The 11,330-nt window shown below is 37.8% G+C and overlaps 3 protein-coding genes across 11 annotated transcripts; all 3 read left to right on the plus strand.

The window, feature by feature from the left end:
• The first annotated feature begins 119 nt into the window (after nucleotides 1–119).
• Nucleotides 120–2,849, plus strand: LOC110853875 (putative pyridoxal kinase). Its single transcript, XM_022102225.2, has 6 exons — nucleotides 120–1,149; nucleotides 1,219–1,318; nucleotides 1,389–1,532; nucleotides 1,603–1,723; nucleotides 1,809–1,954; nucleotides 2,046–2,849. Exons 1-6 carry the CDS (start codon nucleotides 985–987, stop codon nucleotides 2,375–2,377), a joined length of 1,008 nt encoding a protein of 335 aa, XP_021957917.1. The 5' UTR covers nucleotides 120–984; the 3' UTR covers nucleotides 2,378–2,849.
• A 484-nt stretch (nucleotides 2,850–3,333) lies between these two features.
• On the plus strand, nucleotides 3,334–7,655 carry LOC110854031 (metaxin-2). 8 transcript variants are annotated; one of them, XM_035854876.1, is made up of 7 exons: nucleotides 3,334–3,481; nucleotides 5,197–5,399; nucleotides 5,523–5,859; nucleotides 5,924–6,499; nucleotides 6,580–6,747; nucleotides 6,824–7,171; nucleotides 7,249–7,655. In XM_035854876.1, exons 4-7 carry the CDS (start codon nucleotides 6,448–6,450, stop codon nucleotides 7,506–7,508), a joined length of 828 nt encoding a protein of 275 aa, XP_035710769.1. In that variant the 5' UTR covers nucleotides 3,334–3,481; nucleotides 5,197–5,399; nucleotides 5,523–5,859; nucleotides 5,924–6,447; the 3' UTR covers nucleotides 7,509–7,655. The 8 variants fall into 8 exon arrangements, with proteins under 8 accessions (XP_035710769.1, XP_035710770.1, XP_035710764.1 ...); XM_035854871.1 differs by having other exon boundaries at nucleotides 3,357–3,481; nucleotides 4,939–5,399; XM_035854872.1 differs by having other exon boundaries at nucleotides 3,370–3,472; nucleotides 4,939–5,399.
• A 14-nt stretch (nucleotides 7,656–7,669) lies between these two features.
• On the plus strand, nucleotides 7,670–11,321 carry LOC118436544. Of its 2 annotated transcripts, none has more exons than XM_035854870.1 (10): nucleotides 7,670–7,744; nucleotides 7,915–9,230; nucleotides 9,301–9,364; nucleotides 9,433–9,560; nucleotides 9,630–9,974; nucleotides 10,040–10,135; nucleotides 10,212–10,316; nucleotides 10,384–10,457; nucleotides 10,541–10,688; nucleotides 10,777–11,321. In XM_035854870.1, the coding sequence occupies exons 2-10, from the start codon at nucleotides 8,889–8,891 to the stop codon at nucleotides 11,122–11,124; spliced, it is 1,650 nt and encodes a 549-aa protein (XP_035710763.1). In that variant the 5' UTR covers nucleotides 7,670–7,744; nucleotides 7,915–8,888; the 3' UTR covers nucleotides 11,125–11,321. The 2 variants fall into 2 exon arrangements, with proteins under 2 accessions (XP_035710763.1, XP_035710762.1); XM_035854869.1 differs by lacking the exon at nucleotides 7,670–7,744 and having other exon boundaries at nucleotides 7,787–8,093; nucleotides 8,195–9,230.
• The last annotated feature ends 9 nt before the right edge of the window (nucleotides 11,322–11,330 follow it).

The raw sequence follows: 11,330 nt of genomic DNA on the forward strand, positions 1-11,330 counted from the left end.
CGGTTTGGTCGGACTTGGAGCTACACACATGTTAGAAATCGATCCGCCGAGCATAATAACAATGGAGAAATGTTCTTCTCTCGGAGCATGTCATCTCATCTTGTTCTAGAATTTCCTGCCCTTTTTGGACATATTTGGTTTTTCTTATTAAATAATATAGTTTGGTTATCGCTTTTATAGTTGATTACGTCATCGTCTCGTGATAAAGTTAAGTATTTTGTTTACGGTGTAAAAAACACATACCAGAAAATTCTGGCATTTATATCAACTGCATAAAGTTTCAGATTTCAGCACTTTTTCATCTAGTAGTGTTTAAACTCATATAACAGGAAACCATTCAATTCAATTTCAGTGTGCATAATAATTCTTAATTTCATTCTCTTGAGAGGATCGACATGTGTATTTACATATTAACTTAATCAAACAAATTTAACTAATAAAATAAACATGCACGAGTAACAAACATTACTTTTACACATGTCTAATCATCATATCATCTTGCGTCACGTCAACAATACAGCATAATACCACCTCACGTATTTTTTCGTAGGTTTGCTTGGTTAATGTGTGGTTAATGTTTGGTTAATACTGGAATGGAATATTACACCCATCATTAAGCACCCATGATATGATAGTAGCCATTTACTTAACAAAGTAAACTGAAACCTTGAGTTTTTTTCGTAATAAAACACTAACTTCTACTGGATACATTTTTATTATAAGGCGGTGTCTGGGTCTGCATTCAGTTAGTTAGAGAATAATAATTTATTACTTTTAGTCAGTTAAAGGAGGCTAATAAAAGTAGTCATGACATGATAATTACTGAGATCACATACACACTTGGCTAAAAAACCGGGCGGGTAGTAATCTCTTCTCCCGAATTGTGTAAGAGTGGTAAAAGTTTAGATTTTTTTCGGTTTATTACCCGGCTGATTTTAGGACGCATTAATATTTTACATAGGCAGCAAAATATTTCACAATAACATGTCTGAAACAGTGGTGGTAGAAAGTGGGTGCGGTTGTAATGTGGATTCGGACAGTATTATTAACGGAGAAAGTAAAGTTGACCACAGTCCGAGAGTGCTGTCCATTCAGAGTCATGTAGTTTCCGGCTACGTGGGAAATAAGTGTGCCGTGTTTCCACTACAGGTAAAAATTTGCATGTACAATTTGAATAATAAATTATTCAGTTCATTACGTGATTTAATTCTCTTGAAGGCACTTGGATTCGAAGTGGATTTTATAAACTCGGTCCAATTTTCGAATCATACGGGATACGGAAAGTGGAAGGGTCAAGTACTTATGGATACAGATTTAGGTAATTTTATACATATTTTAGATAGGTCAGCACATTATTTTAATGAATTCACTAACTTATGAAAATTTAGATGACTTGTACCAAGGGCTTGTGGATAACGAGCTGGTGAATTATTCTCATCTTCTAACCGGATATGTGGGCACGGTCTCCTTTCTCCAAAAGATTCAGAGTGTGGTCGCTTCCATCAAGAAGAAACTGCCAAACTGCGTTTATCGTATGTAAAAATCAGTTAAAATGTGTTGTTTCATGATCGAATAATGAGATTTTTGTCTTAAAAATGCCAGTATGTGACCCAGTACTTGGAGACAATGGGCACTTTTACGTACCCGAAGCACTCATTCCAGTTTATACTAGAGACGTTCTACCACTTGCAGATATTACAACGCCAAACACCTTTGAACTCGAGTAACCCATCAAATGCTTAACATCTAATATGCAAATATTTAGTAGTTAAGAAATCATGGAGTTGAAATGTATTTTCCTTGTTCAGACTGTTCAGTGGAATGAAGATCGTAACTGAAACCGATGCTCTTCTCGCCATGGACAAAATTCACGATTTGGGAGTCAAAATTGTCGTACTTTCCAGTTTAGACAGCGCCGGGGCTGATTTGGACACGTATGCTTCGGTTCGATCAGGTACTAATTATTTTCCATACGTTATATAATAACCGATAAGGGTTAAGGTAATAAATATGCATAAAGTATATCCAACTTTTTTTCTTTACAGAGAGTGGCACTAGACGAGTTTGGAAAACCACGTCTCCGCGACTGGATGACATCTTCACGGGAACCGGAGACCTCTTTGCTGCCCTCTTCCTCGGGTGGTATCACAAACTGGGGGCTGAAAATATACCCGAAGTTCTTCGCACAACTCTGGCCACGATGCAAGTTGTTCTTCGGCGGACAAAGGAATATGCGGAGGCACACCCTAAAGTGACCACAAACCCGACCGGGAGACCGATACCCAAGGAGCTTCGCCTCGTACAAAGTTTGGACGTCATTTTGAACCCACCGCTGGATGACCATGTCGTCACTGAAATTCCCATAAAATTGGCCTAAAAACCGTACGGCCACGGCGGTGGTAGTATTTAGTAGTACTGATCAAGTAAAAGACTGTAGTAGATGGAATTTAGGTGGTAGTTGACCTATTCGAAGGAAACGATGTACGACGATTTCGATGTGAGAGAGATGACAAATAAGTAACTTAATTAATCTGATCAGACAGAAACAATCGTTAAAAAAATGATATAGTGATAATAGGACGTAACGTGTGACAATATTAAGATTTAGGCTTTATGCATAGCTTGTTATAATATTATTGAATTCATAATGAATTGTATGTATATACAAAGTGGTTGGTGGTGCTCAGGATCAGAAACATTTCCATTTATGCAGTCAAACAAACATTGTGACCAAGTTTTGTCTTCCATGCATAACATTAATTTTGTGCAGATTTATGTAATAATTAATTACATGTAAAAGTTAATAGTTGAGTTGAATAAATCAATGTCGCTTGAAATTAATAGATTAATTTGAACGGTTATTAGCCAATTATTCCGTATGTAATCATAGGTCGCAATGGACCATATGGTCCACTGGACAAAAATGGATCATGGACCACAACAAAAAAATTGGTCCATCCATCGAGCTAGTAATGCATTCGACTAATAAATATTTTCAAAAAATCATTCTGCTAAGCTCAGTTTGAATGATGGCAAAAATGGACCCTTTTATAAAAGTCAGAAAAGGTCAAAGGGTATTTTGACTTAGCTCATACCATTCATCAATAGCATCTTTGGAAAGAAAGGTTTAGGTAAGGCTACATAAGGGCATATAACATTTGGGGCCTCAGAGTTTCTATGACCTAGGGTGTGGTCGAAGGTAAAATATTTAATTTCGGCAACCATTTTGTCGTTCAAAAAACGTTCTGTAAGGGAGAGAATATTATTTTATATTTGTTGTAAAGTAGTTTTGGGGCAAATTGAGTTGCCATGGGAATGCTCTTGGCTCGTAGCATAAAACTGCGAGCTCGAGCAAAAATCAGTTCAGTTCGTCGTTGGATTCGGTCGAGAGAAGACTGCAAGATTCGTGCTGCTGCCGTGTTGGAGAAGAAGTTCCAGCGACAACAGCGGCAGAAATAATTAGGAAGAAAAGGTCAAAAGGGTATGTTTTAGGGCACCGCAAAAGGTCATCCTATGCGGGTAATGTGCTGATAGAGTCATCTCTCCAGCACCAAAAGGTTTCTTGTTTGGTCACGAGAAGTGACAATTTATGTATTTGGTCAAGTTAGTTATTTTTCTCTCCTCCCTCCAAGCCGTTATTAAATTGAGTCTAGTGGGAATAAACATTTGGGGCTTGTCAATTGTAAATCTGTCTTGGTGTCATTTTTATTGTAATGTAATGAGTTGTCAAATGGTATGTAGAGGAATTTTCTCAGCATAATATAGCAGTAGAACCCGGGAATTGCATTGGATATGCAAATTGTGTCGAAATTAAGGTCGGGAAGGCATAATTCGTCACAGTTCTCAAACGTTCGTTCAGGAATGGTGGTTTGTTTCATGGAACAAGATGTAGGTTTGTTTGTCAGGCTTGTAAAAATTTATTATTCTGCATGTTTTTCTTGTCGAAAATAAACTTTTAAGAGGACGGGTGACTGACGAAAGTTACAAAACTAACGATTTTTCAAATCGCTGGCATTTCAACAATATTGGATGAATTTTTTTCATTTTTGTTGAAAAATGATCCCAATGAGTTGTATTTTCAGATTCATTAAGAATTTTGACTTTTTTCGAAGGTCAAAAAATTGAATGTACTAAGGCCAAAGGTCACAAGGTCAAGGCTCACAGCCCTCTAAATGGGGTACCATTGGAAGGTCTTGATGAGAGGATTCAGAATATATATACTTTGAGGGGTCTGGGACCACCCCCTGATTAATTAGAGGCCAGTGAACATTTTTGAGTTTTGGTTTTGCAGGTATACAGACGTTAACACAGGAGCAGATTGAGAGTTAACATAGCACTAGATCGAGGAAAACTCAATAATACTCATCGGTCTCTAAATAATCAGGGGGTGGTCCTAGACCCCATAAAGTATATATATTCTAAATCCTCTCGCCACGACCTTTCCAACGATACCCAGTTTATGGGGCTATGTGAGATTTGACCTTGTGACCTTTGCCGTTTGCGCGTGAAATTTTGTAAACTTCAAAACAATTAAAAATTTGAAAATATAACTCATTCAGATCATTTTTAAAAAACAATTAATAAAATCCATCCACAATTGTTGAAATGCCAGCTGTTTAAAAAACAAAAACTAGGAACTAGGTCACAAGAAAATCTTGTGCACCACACCCACTGGCTCTACAGACTTGGTTTTGGTCTCAAAATAAGCTTCAGAATATTCTTCTTCCAATCCCGGACATAAACATTTTTTTTAATTGGTGGAAATGCAAATTATCTTTTTTGAAAACTTTGATACATTATCTCAAACATTTTCAGCAACTTTTTTAAATGTTTATATCCGGGAGTAGACGAAGAACATTCTGGAGCTTTTTTTGAGACCAAAACCAAGTCTGTAGAGCCAGTGGGTGTGGCGCACAAGATTTTCTTGTGAACACGTAGAATAACATGCAGCGGTATGGACGAATAGATGGCGTCGCATATTTCACCTGTGGGCTTAAGACAAGGAAGTTCCATGTCTCAAATTTCCTTGAAGGAAATAAGTGATTTCCAACAACCAGATAAAATATTCTATTTTGCGTTTAATTTAAAACTATATTTTGCAGCAATTTAAGGGCTTAATCGATTGGTGACGAAATATATTTGTAAAATTACTACATGTTTTAACAAAAAAATTATTACTCTTTGATCGAATTTAAGGAAATTAGGGAAATGCGAGATTTGTGTGAGTGAGATTGCCAGGAAATCACTCATTTTGCCGGTCATTCAGTTCCCTCCATCGACAAGCAGACAACGTTTTATAAAATTTGTGCTTTAAAAATCCCCAAATTAATTAATCACAAATTGGCCGAAATTAGGACAACTATTTAAAAGGAGGAGACCTTTTATTCAACCTAGATTTGGTACATGATTTCATTTCACTTTGAAAATAGTACAATTTAATTTATTTATTTACAAACTAAATACTTATCATTAGTTTTATTTATTTGCTATTTCTGTTTTGTTTTGTTTTCTTGAACAACTAGTCGACCACAGATTGCAAAGATGTCAGCCAACAACAACTACTACTACCGAGGTCGAGGCCCTCTTCGTCCACCATTCGCCTACCATGGTGGGGGTGGCAGTTTTGAGAACGTTCAACCGCGACCGGCCTACCCGCCCTACCAACAGATTCGTCAACCACTTCCACTCGCAGCGGTTGACCTGACGCATCGTGTGGTCATCCCACCACCAAAGAATTCGAACAAGGACCCAGCCTGCATCTGCGAACGCACGGTGGATTACATCATTTGTACCGGATGTGGATTTCTAGATGACAGTAGAAAGACTCGCAAACGACGAACGTGTCCCGTCCATCCAAGGGTAATTTTAAAAAGTATGACTTGATTGGTGTCGATTTTTCTAATATAAGCTTGTATTACTTCAGAGGATGCTTTACACCGATCTGGAAAAATGTCCGACGTGCCATGGGGACATTGAGGAGCAAGCCTAAGTCGAAAATAAGAATGGGTCCGCAATTCATCATATCGTTATGTTTTGTTATGGATAATCGCGATCATATACCTTAATTCGTAGAAATTTCAAAATTGTCGTTTGTTAGATATGAATGTTTTGTTCAGAATGTTTGTAGACTCTATAATTAATTTGGTCTACTTTTAAAAATTGAATAAGTATGCGCAATTGACCTGTCAAATTATTTGCAATTTAATGAATTAATAAAGTTTGACGTTACGTTAACGTTAAACACTGGATTTCTGAGCTCTGTTTTGTATTTGATTTCATTCATATTTTTCCATTTCATGCAACCCCACGGTGAAAGTGAGCAGAAGTGGGAAATATTTAGTCGACACCATCCCAATAAAAATAAATCTCGCTTTTCACCTTTTGCAATTTCAGGCCGCAAAATTAACGAAATTCACCAATTTTCCACAAATTAGTTATCATTACGACATGGCCACCAGCGGGTCACAATCTGTCCCTGCGGATCTGTTTGAGTTTGACAGTAATTAAGTTTAAATATTGAGAATCTCAGCAAAAATCTTTAAAAAATGTTAAAATATTATTATTTAATGTTCTTTTCAGGTAAGGAACCCTGGGCCCCTGACACCTTCATGTTAGTCCCTCTCGAATCATCACAAGTCCTTGTTCCCGAACACGCTGCTATTTTGGGGGCCCAAGCTTTTCTCAAAATTGCTCGCTTGCCTTTCAAAGTTCGAGAATGTCACAATTCGTCTGACATAAGTCCAAATGGTGAGCGTATCTGTGTCGTAGTTTTAGTCTGATTTTGTAATTAACCATTAATCTAGTTAATCTGTATTTTGTACAGGAAAACTGCCCGTAATCAAGTGTGGTGCCTACGTTGTGTCAGAGTTGGATGGAATTGTATCGCTCGCTCAAGCCAAGGGGATGAGTATCACTGAATACTTGAATGCTGCTGAAAGGGCTGACCTGAGGGCTTACATGTCCCTTGTCCACAACGTCCTGGGAAATGCCCTCCTGTACTTTACATGGTTGGACGAGGACGTGTACAACAAGTACACGAAACAAAGAGTCGGATCTCCGTACAACTTTCCGCTAAAGTATCTCCTACCTTGGACACTGAGGAGAAAGGTCAAGTCTCAGTTGAACGCGCTTAAATGGGGATACCGAACTACGGAGGAGGTTTATCGGGAAGGTAAATATTTACTCAACTACAAGTAATTATCTTTAGTTGTGTCTGTGTGTAATAATTACGTTTCTACACGTTTTTAGTTGAAACATGTTTGCTCGCCTTGAGCGAACGTCTTGGCGAATCGGATTATTTCTTTGGATCTACACCAACAGAGTTGGACGCTCTTGTGTTTGGCTACCTCTTCACCATGTTGACCCATCCGCTCCACAACCATTCACAATTTTCTAATATAATCAGGCATCACCCCAACTTGACTAAATTCTGTAAGCGAATTGATCAAGACTTTTTTGAAGAACAACAGCCCGAGTCAAGCTCTTCTAGTGGGGGCAGACTGGAGTGAATACATACACACTGATTTATTGCCATTTTAGTCAAATGTAAGTAGACAGAAATATGTTATATTATGTAGTAACCTACAATTCAGACGAAATCTAATGTGAAAATACTATTGCCAAGTCAAAAATTAAATCCCACTAATCATTTCAAATTGTTTGTCAGATCTTTATTAAACCTCAGTCGAAATATCGAATAAGTCTCGGAAGATAATTCTTCTCTTGATATCTCCGCCCATCGTAGGTAACTTCTAAAAACACCCTCCAAGTAAAGAGAATGCTTTGTCCTATTAATGCTAAATAAGCTATTGTCACATATCGACTGGACGACCCCGTGGTCACAAATTGCACCATATAGCCATACATGGCAAATACAATCCCAACAAATTGGAATATTAAAATTAACCCGGGCAGGTCGATCAGGGATAAATGTGGCATTTGAAATATCAACACGGCTAAGGTGTCCCACACGAGGAAGATGGCGAAAGGGACGAGGGTGACGAAACTGATCCGAATACAAGTTAAATGTGGAGATTCTGCACTTTGTTCTACAAAGACGTCCGATTCTGCTATGGCGTCGCGAAACCGACTGAGTATGGTGTCCTGTTATGCAGAACTATTAAAAATTTATTAAAATCAAATCAATATCAAAAAATCTGGATAAGAAAGCTTGCCTTCTTGTCCTTCTTTTTAGCTCTACGATGTTTCCGTTTTGTAGTATAATCCGACCCACCACTTGAGCCCCCACTTGAACCACCGCTACTTCCACTCGCAACGCTACCGGTTTGGTGTGTGTGCTGTCGATACCATACAAAAATTAATTAATTAATTAATTAATCCATCATTATTTATGATATTGTTATTATTTTGAGTACATGATGCGTAAACTTTGTTCTTGACCCCTTGCGCCCATGACCTCCTTCCCCACCGAGTGGAACTGTGAGCACATTTTTGACAGTGGGATTGCTATGATTGCTTCCCTTACTTCCGGAAGTACTTCTCCGCTCTACAATTCCTCCGATGGAGGATCGGTGGATGGCAATCGATTTTCGATGATATTTTTTTAGCGTGCTCAAGAAGTGGTCTATGTTGACGTTGGGGCTGTGGGTGCCGTCGGGTTTGCCCATGTCGCAAGTTTTATTATGCCGGCCATTACAATTCGCTCATTTAATTTACATCAACTCTGGCCGGAATCATGAAAATGAAACTAAATTGTGATGTAGTCATGGTGTGACGTAAAATTCTGCATGCGATTCTTAATTTTTTGGTGAGTCCGGCACCACGATTGCTTAGGTAACGCTTGTCCCGTGATAAAGTGCCATATCAGCAGCTGGAGCAAAATAAATCTGAAAACCAATAAGACGAACTTATCTTATATCTTACCAGCAATGTTTCCCCAAAAGAACGTTTGCAGAGTTTTCAGGAACAAGTTTCGCCATCCCAGAGCCAGATCATTGTTTCTCGTGATCATCATTGTTTCAACTTTCATAATTCTCATATCGCAAAATAAACTTCCATCAGATCTTGACCGATTTCAACAGAGTGATCACTTTGCAACCACAAAGGATGGCCTGATTTTACCGAGCTTGCCGTTGTCCAAGTTATCCGACAAGATTATCCCAACAGCGACACAATTAGGCGATGAACTAGAGGATTGTTTTATCCGTTTTGAAAAAAGGATAATGCGACCGCACATTACGGATTTAGAATTTCACAATAAACTTTGGCAGGTGAGTGTAGCATACATATTCGATTTAATATTTAAATATGACTAAATAATGCTATAATCATAATGATAAGGTCACACGCCTAACGGAAAATAACCGGATTTACTTGAACGGCGCCTACATCGATACCCGATTAGGTATGCTCAAAATGACTGCTTGTTTTGGTAAGTAATTCAATATACCATCATTATTTATGTACATGCAGATGGCGAACCCCTCGTACGAATCTTGTTTCTCACTGACGACATCATAACACCACCAAGTTTGGTGAACGACTTCTTTTGTCGATTTTGGATAAACATTGGAAATAAAAGCTACGCAAGTTTAGCTCCGGTAAGAATTGAACCGAAATTTTACATGCATCTGATTGTGATTGTAATGACACTTTTTCTGTAACGACAGAGTGAAGAATTCACCTATCTTTGGAACACGAATTGGGGAAAGTGGGGTGCAATTCAACCATACCTTTTAACCTGTAAAATTCCTCCCTTACCAAAGCACGCCGAGTCGTATTGGGAGTCGGTGTCGCTTTTGACTGGAAAATGCTCCATGGCACGAAATGACTTAAGATTGACTTATCAACTTCCTCCAGAGGATCGAAAAACTTTTGGACTTTGTGTCAAAGGGCTGAATTTTCCGAGTAAAGATATCTCCCGAAAATTGGTGCAGTGGGTGGAAATGTTGAGAATTTTAGGGGTTGATGGAATTCATTTTCATGTTTTTCAAGTTGATCCTGCTACAGAAAAGGTACACATTTAATAGTTTGTTTGTTTTATTTAATTGGTATTGCTAATTTTTATTTATTGGTCCAGGTTCTCAATCACTATCAAGCTAATGGACTGGCAACTGTACGACCAGTAACGATAGCTGGAGAAATGGACTCTAATTCAACAACAGAATATTTAGAGGTAAATTAAAGGCTTTACAATTTAAATCAAAACGGTAAATTGTAAAACTGCCGGGGACTATTTATAATCTTTTCAGAAAAATATTGCACAAGCTTGGAAGCAAGAATTGATTGCATACAATGAGTGTTTTTTATCAAACATGTACAAATATCGATACATTGCCCTCCTTGATGTGGACGAGGTCTGACTGAAATCGTCGATAACGTTTTTTTATCGCAGAGAAAAACCTTAATTATTTTTTCTTGTAGATAATTCTTCCAAAGTTGTCGGAGGATTGGTACGGTCTTATTGAAGACTTGTACGATGGAGATGCTCCGTCATGGTGAGACTCATATTCTGCATACATAATTTAAAATATTAGTGAAGCAATTTAATTATTGTGACTTTTAACTTTCTGTTTTTAAGGGAAAACTCTCCATCATTCTGCTTTCAAATGCGACTTTTCATTGACAAGATTGTTGATGGATTCCATGGAGGACAAGAGATCAGATTAGTCAAAGAAGAACCAGAAGATGTTGATGAAGATAATAATATTATTCCATTTATGATGACGGTATTTTAAATGAGTATTACATTATTGCTGTGCTTGGGGTTTAGCAAGAGGTCATGTAACTAATATACTAAATGTAATTTTTTTCCAGAGAATCAACTGGATTGTTAAACCGGAAGTATATACTGATCATAGCTCTAGCTATTTCAATTCCAAATGCATTCACAGCACTCAAACTGCCCTCGTTGTTAACAATCATGCCCCCAAAATGTGCCTCAGTCCTGTGAAAGGAATGACTTCGGACAATTGCATCTTGCATGTGGATCCAGAACTGGGGTACACCCACCACCACAGAGAATCCTGCTGCGAACAAGCCCACCTCCCACATCAACAGGAATTTCTGAGAAAGTTGTTTAAACGTGACAGAACTATTCTTCGCTATATGAAAAAATTGTCCAAAAATAGTAACAAAGTGTGGAATTCTATTTTTCAAAGTTAAAAGTCGACTCAATTACATACATTTTTTGCACGGTATTCTGTTACAAGATTTTTTATACGTTTTCCAAAATCTCAAAAGGCCTGCCGAAGTTGGGCAAGTGTAACTTTGGAAATTATTTAGAAAATTTAACCGATCTTGTCAATTATGTAATCGTGGTGGTTTGCTCGTTATAATAAAAGATAATTATCACCTTTTTACTCATTTTT

Source organism: Folsomia candida, unplaced genomic scaffold (assembly GCF_002217175.1).
Source record: "Folsomia candida strain VU population unplaced genomic scaffold, ASM221717v1 Fcan01_Sc009, whole genome shotgun sequence".
Lineage (NCBI taxonomy): Eukaryota > Metazoa > Arthropoda > Collembola > Entomobryomorpha > Isotomidae > Folsomia > Folsomia candida.